The following is a 9,654-nucleotide window of genomic DNA, read 5'->3' as shown; positions in this document are numbered from 1 at the left end:
AACTAATCATTTTGTACGAAGCCTTTGAAGTTGGTTTGTATTGTTAATGGCATATGTTATAATGATCAAATTGCACGCCATATTTTTGTTGGGTTTTGTTTAATAGTATATACTATAATTTGTTAATACCTCGTACCCTGTTCCGGCGACGGATACGGGTAAGGGGTGTTACATTTCATGCTCATTACAGTTATAACGTATTAACATAAACACTTACCGAACGTTTTTACTGAACTGGGCCCGTTGGCCCATTAACCCGATTTCAGCCCATTTAGCCCAAATATACCGAAGTGCACGAAATTGCGCACTTTGCAATCTTACCATTGAAGTTACCAAAATTATCAATACAAACAATCCCATGAGCGTTTGCACGCTCGTAAGTTCTCGAAATGCGGGCTTTTCGGCATTTCGGCTTTTCGACTTTTGCCGATCTAGTCTACTAGTGGGTGTCATTTACACACCTGATTTGCGACAACTGCTACCGAAATCTCCCACGATATCATACAATCGGTCACTAGACATATCAGATCCAAAGTATAATGGCAAACATCATAAACTTACTTACCATAATCGGTCATCAATACATATGGCCCTTGAGATCCTACCTTTGCCAAAACTAGTGACTAGATCTCGATCTAGTTGTTCCACTTGTCCAAGTCTTCGATCACTAGCCTCTAGATCACACTAACACCAAAACAAATCAATTGTTACAACCCTTAGAGCCTTAAGCTCCAATCGACAGCCTCCCTATGCCTTTAGGGATTTTGGCTTTTCTAAAACCCGAAATAAAGAATAGATCTGAGTAACTACCACAGGTTCTTTCAACCAAAACGATTCCACTTTAGTTTCTTCACAGATCTGATACAGATACAACCCTTAAACAGTAGCAGAAATCGAAGCTTAGAGATCTAAAGATTTGGCTATATGTCCCTAAAAATTATGGTGTTTTCGACTTTTGGAACTGTGAAGAGGAAGATGATTTGGTATGGTGGTTTTGCAGTGGTATTTCCTATAGGGGTTGAGGTTTAGAGGATGTGAAAGTCGACCAAAAGAGATGAAGAAAATAGGAGGATTTTGGCTAGAAGAAATCGGCACAAGAAACAGCTTTCGGGATTTCAGCTTTTATGGCAATCAGCTATAGAGGTTTAGAAAAGAATGGGAATGAAAGAGGAGATGAGTAGAATGGTAGGAATGTTTCGGCTAGAGAAGAAAAGAAGGAGAAAAGAAAATAGAAGAAGAGACGAGAAGAGAAGGAAGAATTCGGCACTCAGGAGATCTAACTTTGTGTTTTTTGGCTTTTTCGGATACTGAGAAGAGAATAGAATGAAAGTGAAGGCTCTAGGTGGCTAACCCTAATTCGGCAGAACAAAAAGAAAATAAAGCTTGCCCTAATGGCCATTCAGACCCACGGCCCAACCTTCCTAAAGCCCTAGCCGAATTTCCACTTAAGCTCTATCACATGCCCGGCACATGCACACAAAAATAAAAGTAACAACACGCTTACCTTGTGACTTGGACTCTGGCTCCCCCTAAACATCCACACGTCACTCCCCAAACACTTAGGTGGCTCCACATGCCACTTTACCACAGATCTTTTTGTGTCCTCTTTTACCACCTCAATTTTAAAAGCCCATATCGCCAGAACCCTCTTTCACCCAAAATTAAAAAATTCAGGAATTGCCTCGAATTAAATTTACTCTTGGGCCTTTTTCCCACACCATAAACCTTTCGTAATTTATTTAGTTACTACACTAGACATACGAAATAATAATAATAATAATAATATCTAAATTTTTCGGGCCGTCTTCTACCCGAACCCAGACTCAAGACCCAATACTTTCAAGCCCAAAAATTGGGGCGTTACAGCCCATGAATATTCTTTATGCATTTAGTGAGATTAAATGTTTATCTGGCCACGCCACATCAATGGACAAGATGACCTATAAATACCTTGAGGAACGATGGAGAAGAGATCGATCTTTTAGCATCCTAGAGTTACTTTGAGGAATTGTCCTTTTGATTAGTCTGTCTTCTTATCCTTTTTTTTTTTTACTCTTGACCTCTTTAGGTGAACTGACTTCTGTTGCACCACCTTGATCTCCTCTTTTTCCTTCTCCCTTTTAATATATTGTATCAACAAATATGAAAGTTTAATGACAATTGTAAACTCTTAAAAAAATGTTAATATGAAAATACTACGAATTGATGAGGAGCAAAAACATTAGTTAATATCATTGGGTTGAAAAGTATTGGTAAATCAATTAATAATAATTAGAAAATTTCAATTTAAATATAAAATTGTGAAATTATCGATGTAAGATAAAATCATTTTAACAAATATAGTTGAACTTTTAGTACAAAATTAATGATTGAGTGGATCAAAATTTTAATTTAACCTTTTTATATGTAATTTTGATACTTATTAAAACTTTAATTTTATTTGAACTTATAGTGAGTGAAGCGTGAACACTTTATTTGCTTCAAATCTTCAAACATTATAGAGAAACATGTATTGTATGATGACTGCTTAACTTATTTACCATTTAAGTAAATAGAAAATTGTTTATGTTGGATTAGGTTGTAACTAAGGTAAGGCATTAGCTCAACCTAATAGGGTTGAGAATTGCTAGCAAGAGAGGAGAGAGAAGTTGAAGAGAGAAAAAATTCATATTCTCTTAGTTATTCTCCTCTAATATTTATATGGAGAGTTGAGGTGCCATGTGAACATTCTATTGGTGGATGGATCATTTCATTGTTTTTGGTTGAAGGGTGTGATGTAATTTTATAAATTTGTGATGTGATACCATAGAGTGGGCTATAGATAAAGGATGATTGTCCTATTCGTTATACAGTTTGTGAGAGACGCCTGGCGGATCATGCCTTTAATGAGGGTGTGTAGAACATTGAGAGTACAATCTGGTGATGGGTTGAATCCATAGAGGTGCTTATTAGTAGAGGTATAAGAAAAATAGTAATATTGTTGGTGAAATTTTTAATTTCCTAAGTAGAATTGAGAAATTGACATGTGTTAAAATTTTTTAAAAAATACATAAATAAAATATATGATAAATTCTCAATTCGATTTGTGGAGTTAAATTTTTTATCTCCACACAAAATAACAATAATGTATAAATTGGTATGAGGTCATATTATTTAAAATTAACAAATAAGAATAGTTGAATACATTGCATGCCTCCATTAGTTGAATTTTCTAAAAAAAATAAAAAATCTAAAAGAAACCTTCAAAATATTATAAAAATAAAAAAATTGTAAAAAATTATAAAAGAAATCGAAAAGGAAAATAAAAAACTAAAATTTCTGAAGTTTAGGATTTTATTTTATCCTTTATATGAAAAGTTTAAGATTATTTTTAAGATTATATAATTTAGTGATGAAATCATAGATGGAGAAATTTCATGTATTCTCCTCTTTTTACGTCTTAGATGACTTTCTCATTTCTGTATATAGACGCAATAACATCCGCATACAACACTATCTAATACAATTCAAAGGAAGTTGTTTTTATTCTTACAATTTATTTTTAAAAGTTTTGAAGTCAAATGAAAGGGCAATTAAATAGATTAGAATGAATGTATGATTGAAATTAAGCATCCTTTTATTGGTGGCGACACGTAAGATAACCACTTAAAAGGAAAGTAGAATCTCTTATGATAGCAGACAATTAATTTATTGTTTAAGATTCTTAATTATATTCATTAATAACAGCTTGGCTTTTTAAACCATACTTAATATTTGAAAACAACATCTATGTTTTATTTTATGGAACCATTGCGTCTCCTTGTGTTCTTAGTCTTGGGCACCAAATATTTGATGGTTAAACCCACAAGTTGAATAAAAAATCAAAGGTAAACTATTAAAATAATTATTTTTATTTGTTTTAGGTTACATTTAGTTACTTATATTTGAAATGTTATGTTTAATTCACGTACGTTATCGTGTTGTAACATTTCAGTCATTGAGCCGTTAATTGTCGTTAACGGTGTAATGGTAAGTTGACATGACACGTTAAATCATAATTTCAAACGAAAATTCAGGTTAAATTATACAGTTGGTCCTTATATTTTTTTCATTTTGAGCAATTTAATTTTTTTCTTTTATGCTCTTTTAACTTTATTTTTTTAAAAAAAATTTTCATTCTATTTTGCTTCTCCCTCTGTTTTCCTCCTTTCTACATTTATTTTAACGTAGTTTTTCTATGTTTTCCATTTGTTAAAATTAGTCCACAAGCTCGCCTCATTCGAAAAAAATTAATGTGTTCAAAAAATAAAAGTATAGGGACAAGTTTTAACAAAGGGAAAACATAGAAAAACTATGTTAAAAGAAATGGATAAGGGAGGAAAACAGAGGGAGGAGCAGAAGAGAATGGAAAATAAAGAAAAAAAAAAGAAATGTTAAAAAAACATAAAAGAAAAATATTAAATTGCTTAAAATGAAAAATTATGGGGAGCGATTGTATAAATTAATCTAAAATTTTTGTTTCAAATGATGATTTAACGTACCACGTCTGCTTACTATTACACTATTAACGGCAATTAACGACTCAAAGACTTTAATGTTACAACGCGATAACGTAAGTGACTAAAATGTAACATTTCAAACATAAGTGACTAAAATGTAACCTAAGATAAACAAAATGACTATTTTGATAGTTTACCCAAAAATAATTTAATCTGTTTAATTAGTATTATGAAATGGGATAAGGATTATATTAGTACAAAATACATTGAATTAATAAAAATAAATAAATATCATTTAATTGAATTTAAGTTAATTTAAACATATTTTATTGTAGTCTATAAAATGAATGCTTATGCTTTTATATTATTGTTTAGTAGTTTCATTTTGTGTTATTTTATTTAATAATTAAAATACTTTATATGAAGTTTTTTAAAAAAGAATTTAAAAATAATATAAGTAAAAAATAAAAATAATAGTTGAAGAATTAATATATTAGAAAAGTGAAAAAATATAAAAATAATAATATCACATAAATAATTGTAAGAAATAGGTTTTATTTGAATGAAAAAGTAAATAAAACTTCAATTATAAACGCTTCATTTTCAACAATGATTTAATATTATAATAAAAGAAGTGTTGAAGGTATTCACTTGTGAATGTGACATATGATTATTTCTTAAGATATTTGTGTACTTTATTTTGTATAATATATATTAATGGGAGGGCGAGTGAATATAGATAGTAAAATAATATACACAGAAGTGATGAAAATAGAAAATGTAATAATATTATGAATTGGTATTGGTTGTAATATGAAAAGCTAGCAACATGCTAACAGGATGTATATTCGACGAAAGCTATTAGCATGGTTTGTAATCCCATGATAATGTAAAAGCCAATTTATTGTTCCATTTAATTATCAAGATCATGATTGTTTATCTTCGTCACCATACTGTACATCGTACGTTATTAACAAGGCAGAGAAAACGTTTTTCATCGATCAAGCATTTTCTAGATCTTCGTCGGAAATCGCTGCAACTGCAACCTTTGTAGAAGATATTGACGGACGAGGCGATTTCTTTGCGATTTTATATTGTTGCACCACCAAAACAGATGCCGTTGTTGAGAATTCTGGGGAAGTCAATAGGCTGCCTATTGGCCCTAAGTCAGGGCATTCGCTCTTTGCGTTCAATTTGGCAATCACATGCGTTTCAGGCATTTGGCCCACCACGAATAGGTTGCATCGGTTGAATTCTCCAATTGCTTCAATGGTTTCCGTGGAATTTCTTACCACTCTTTCTTCGAAATTTATTGACTTGTCATTTGAGATCTTGTTCTTGAATTCCATCAGATATTGTTCGTCGCTTGTGTTTATATCAGTTGTGACAATCTCACCCGAAACTTCGGGGCCTGGTAAGAAGCGAACAATGGTTAGACTGATGCCGGGGTGCTCGGCCATACGTGCACCGTAAGCGAGTGCTTCACGATCATCGTTTCCACCAAAGAACAAGACGGTTATGATGGAATCAACGTTGCTTGCCGATATATGCGTGCTTCCACCTAGACCACGGTCGACTAAGATGCCGACCGAGCACGGTGCGTTTTCGAGAACTCGCTTATTGATCAATTGATAATCAGTTCGAGTCGTCTCGAATGTTCCGTCCACCCTCTGGTGCTTATGGAAGGGGAGAATTATCATGGCTGCCCTTTTTCTTTCTGCACTTTCGCAGATATCCTCATGCAAGCTAGATAAGGATGAGATTGCCGTCATCGGGCGGACCGACACTCGGCTTAGTTGCCTAAAAGTCTCGAAAACCACCACAATTTGATCACCATCTGAATGTGTGCCTTTATTCCAAAACGGTAACCCATTCTTTCTTGCCCTATGGACCATAAGTATGGCGGATGGCCTTTCTGAGAGCTCCATGAGATGCAACGCATAAACACATAGTCCTTCCTTTTTCACAGTACCACGTGAAGCCTCAATGAGATTAATCATAGTGGGAATGTTTCTATAACTGTGGAAGCAGGCCAGTATTCGAAGCTGAGAATTACTCTCTTTCCTTTCAATTGTCTTGTGTTTGTATTCTCCTTTACCCTGTCGTTTAGCTGGCTTATATACCGCCATCACAAGGGGAGTAGTTAAAAAAGTTGTAAAGACAGCCATCAAGACCATGATTGCAAATGTTTCATCGTTCAAAACCTACAAAATATCAATTTGAAAACATTGATTAACTAAGTTTTTATATATAAACGAAATGAACATAGAGACCAATCCAATCTCGAATAAGTAATCAAGTTTAATCAAGTTTTACCTTTCTGTCTTTACCGATGTTGAGAACGATGAGCTCCACCAAACCTTTTGTATTCATAAGGAACCCGAGGGCTAAAGCCTCACTGAAAGGCAACTTGCATAGAAGGGAAACGGAGACGGTGCCGACTATCTTTCCAAAACATGCGGTAATGATTACTAGAACAAGGAGGCCCCAAGACTGAGCCCCTTGAATTGTGGCAATATTTGTTTTCAATCCACTTGACACAAAATACAGAGGAAGAAAGAGGCCGGAAACAAGGTCTTCAACTTTCTCCACTAGGGCACCAGCAAATGGACCTTCTTTGGGGACAAGAACTCCAATTACAAATGCACCAAACAAGGCATGGATTCCAATAAGATCTGTAATAAAGCCTGCTGCCAAAACTGCTGTTAAAGTTGCACATATGTACAATTCGCTCACCGGTTCACCCTCAGGGCAACGTTGAATCATCCATTTGAATATAGGAGGGACAATGAATATACATCCAACGATAAAACCAGTGCCAGACAAGAAAACCCACAATGATACAAGGGGAGATTTGTCTGTCGCTGATAAGGCAATAGCAAGAGCTAGTAAAATCCATGCAGCCACATCATTGACTGCAGCAGCTGACATTGCCATTCGGCCTAAATCAGTGGTTAAAAGCTTTAGTTCAGCCAAAATACGGGCCAAGACAGGGAAGGCAGTGATGGAAAGAGCAACCCCCATGAAGACGAGAAACGGAGCTTCATCGACACCCTTTGAGATAGTTGCACGAAGGGCATATGATGTTCCTATTCCTAGGATAAAAGGAAGGCTAATCCCTGCAACTGCTATAGAAAGAGCCTTTTTTCCGGTGCGGCGAACTGATTTCATATCCAACTCTAGGCCAACTAGAAATAGAAAGAAAAGGAGACCAAGATTGGCTATAGTATCCAACACTGTAAGACTCTTAGTTGGGAAGATTGTATTCAGGTAGTTTTTGTTTCTTCCAAGAGCTGATGGACCAAGTAATATTCCACCCTGCAAGAAAAAGATTCCAAGCCATTAAATTCTCCCCTATTGTTATTTGCATAGGTGGAAAATAAAACCTGAAAAGAGGAACTTACCACAATCTCGGCGATGACACGAGGCTGCCGTAGAGGCTTAAGAAGAAAAGCAAGAATACGAGTGAGTGCAACCACGATACATATCTGAAGGATGGCGAGAGGGAGTGCAAAATCCAAAGGGTTATCACCCTGGAACACCCCGTTCGATGTAGCTTTCATTGGATGACATTGGCTTGATGTTGTAGCATTCGTCGCCATATTGCACCACTACCAGTACCGATAACACCAACCAATTTGCTATTGATAAAATTCAGTTCACCTGTATAAGGTACCAATTAATTTAGGAAGTAATTCTATACAGAAATTCAAGTTTTCCTTATCCTAGCAAAAATCTAATTCCAACTTCTAACTTAAAATTTTAATCTAATTCCAATACTACTCACTAAATAATATAAAATTAAAGATTTAACTGATTCATACGTTATTTCTTTTATTAAAAAAAACCAATACATGCATTATTTCAATAAAAAGAAAATGGAGTTGGTATATAGTAAAAATATATGAAACGCGTAAAGATTGTGAGGGTTAATAACAATATCACTAAAATTTTAAAGTTCAGCCACGATACGTGTGGCCCCTTTTCATACGTAGGAACTATATTAACTATGATAATAAAATAATATAATGAATAATATTCTTTGAAAATGAATCTAATTTTCATGCTGGATAAATTGAAAATATTTTTCTTAATTAATATTAGTGTAAGTACCAAATGTATTTAATTATAAGGTGAAGGAAACCTTATTCCGTTGATAAAGACAAAGACTTTAAATCTATATATTCCAATCTCTTAATTACATTATGACTCTATATTTAAAACAAATCTTTATCACTCTTCAAAAATTAAAACCTTCCATTCCTATAAACAAAAATCTCTTCTCCTGCTTTATTTCACCATCATTCTATTAACTGATTGCATTGCATATCTTAAAAATAGAGAAGTTGGCAGAGGTTGCGGCCATTAGGGTCTTTTTGAAATCATTTACTCTACCTTTTCAACACACTTGAACTAAGTAAATTGTCTCAACCTTCCTCCTTACAGGAGTAACTGAAAGCAAGATTTCCGATGCAAACTTTTTTGGGTCTAGCTCCATCCTTGCCCTCAAACTCGCCTCAAATTTACGATCACAACCACTCAGAAAAGCTTAGAATCAATTATCTTCGAAACGCATGGATGAACATCCGTTTCAGTCTCATAATTAATATGAAAACCTTACTTTCTTAAAATGAAAGGAAATTATACGTTTTTTTTTTTTTTTTGCTATCTGGTGATTTTCTTAGTAACCAAACAGAAAACTGTACTTCAGAGAAAAAAAAAGAATAAAAAGAAAGAAAGAATAGAGTAGTATTCACCTGAAACTTGAAAGCTCTATTACCGTAAGATCTATCACTCAATGCACATCGATTTTCTCTTCATTCTTTGAAATCAGTGAAGAAATGAGGAAATACAATTATGAAAGACTGATAACGCAATGGTTTTGAATGGTAGACTGGTAAGCAGCTTGGCAAACCCAGTTTCCTTATATAGACCCTCGGGTGATAATTTAATTTCCGATTTTGCCATCTTATGACCACTATGGATATATTTAATTTAATAATAAATTATCAAAATAATCACTTTAATTTACTTCATATTATATTTTAATGATTTAGGTTTGAAACTACATATAAACTCTAACATACAAATCTAAGATACCAATTAAATATAAAAATTAAGTAACAAATTTAAAAAAAAGAAACTACATATAAACTCTCCCATGGCGTCAAACAAA

General features: G+C 33.8%; 1 protein-coding gene across 1 annotated transcript; it reads right to left on the bottom strand.

The window, feature by feature from the left end:
* Nucleotides 1–5,284: 5,284 nt before the first annotated feature.
* Nucleotides 5,285–9,381, bottom strand: LOC108478206 (cation/H(+) antiporter 18-like). Its single transcript, XM_017780640.2, has 4 exons — nt 9,236–9,381; nt 7,883–8,141; nt 6,795–7,796; nt 5,285–6,682 (listed from the first exon to the last, which is right to left on the bottom strand). Exons 2-4 carry the CDS (start codon nt 8,078–8,080, stop codon nt 5,480–5,482), a joined length of 2,403 nt encoding a protein of 800 aa, XP_017636129.1. The 5' UTR covers nt 8,081–8,141; nt 9,236–9,381; the 3' UTR covers nt 5,285–5,479.
* Nucleotides 9,382–9,654: the final 273 nt, after the last annotated feature.

Source organism: Gossypium arboreum, chromosome 1, assembly GCF_025698485.1.
Source record: "Gossypium arboreum isolate Shixiya-1 chromosome 1, ASM2569848v2, whole genome shotgun sequence".
NCBI classification, from domain to species: domain Eukaryota; kingdom Viridiplantae; phylum Streptophyta; class Magnoliopsida; order Malvales; family Malvaceae; genus Gossypium; species Gossypium arboreum.
The sequence above is the reverse complement of the archived record's forward strand: the minus strand, read 5'-3'. Positions and strand labels throughout refer to the sequence as shown.

Excerpts from the sequence above, each read along its gene's own strand:
- LOC108478206 (XM_017780640.2), bottom strand. The coding sequence starts at position 8,080 with ATGGCGACGAATGCTACAACATCAAGCCAATGTCATCCAATGAAAGCT. Across the intron at positions 7,797-7,882 it reads GTGTCATCGCCGAGATTGTG|GGTGGAATATTACTTGGTCC; the intron begins GTAAGTTCCTCT and ends TTTTTCTTGCAG. Across the intron at positions 6,683-6,794 it reads ACATCGGTAAAGACAGAAAG|GTTTTGAACGATGAAACATT; the intron begins GTAAAACTTGAT and ends GATATTTTGTAG.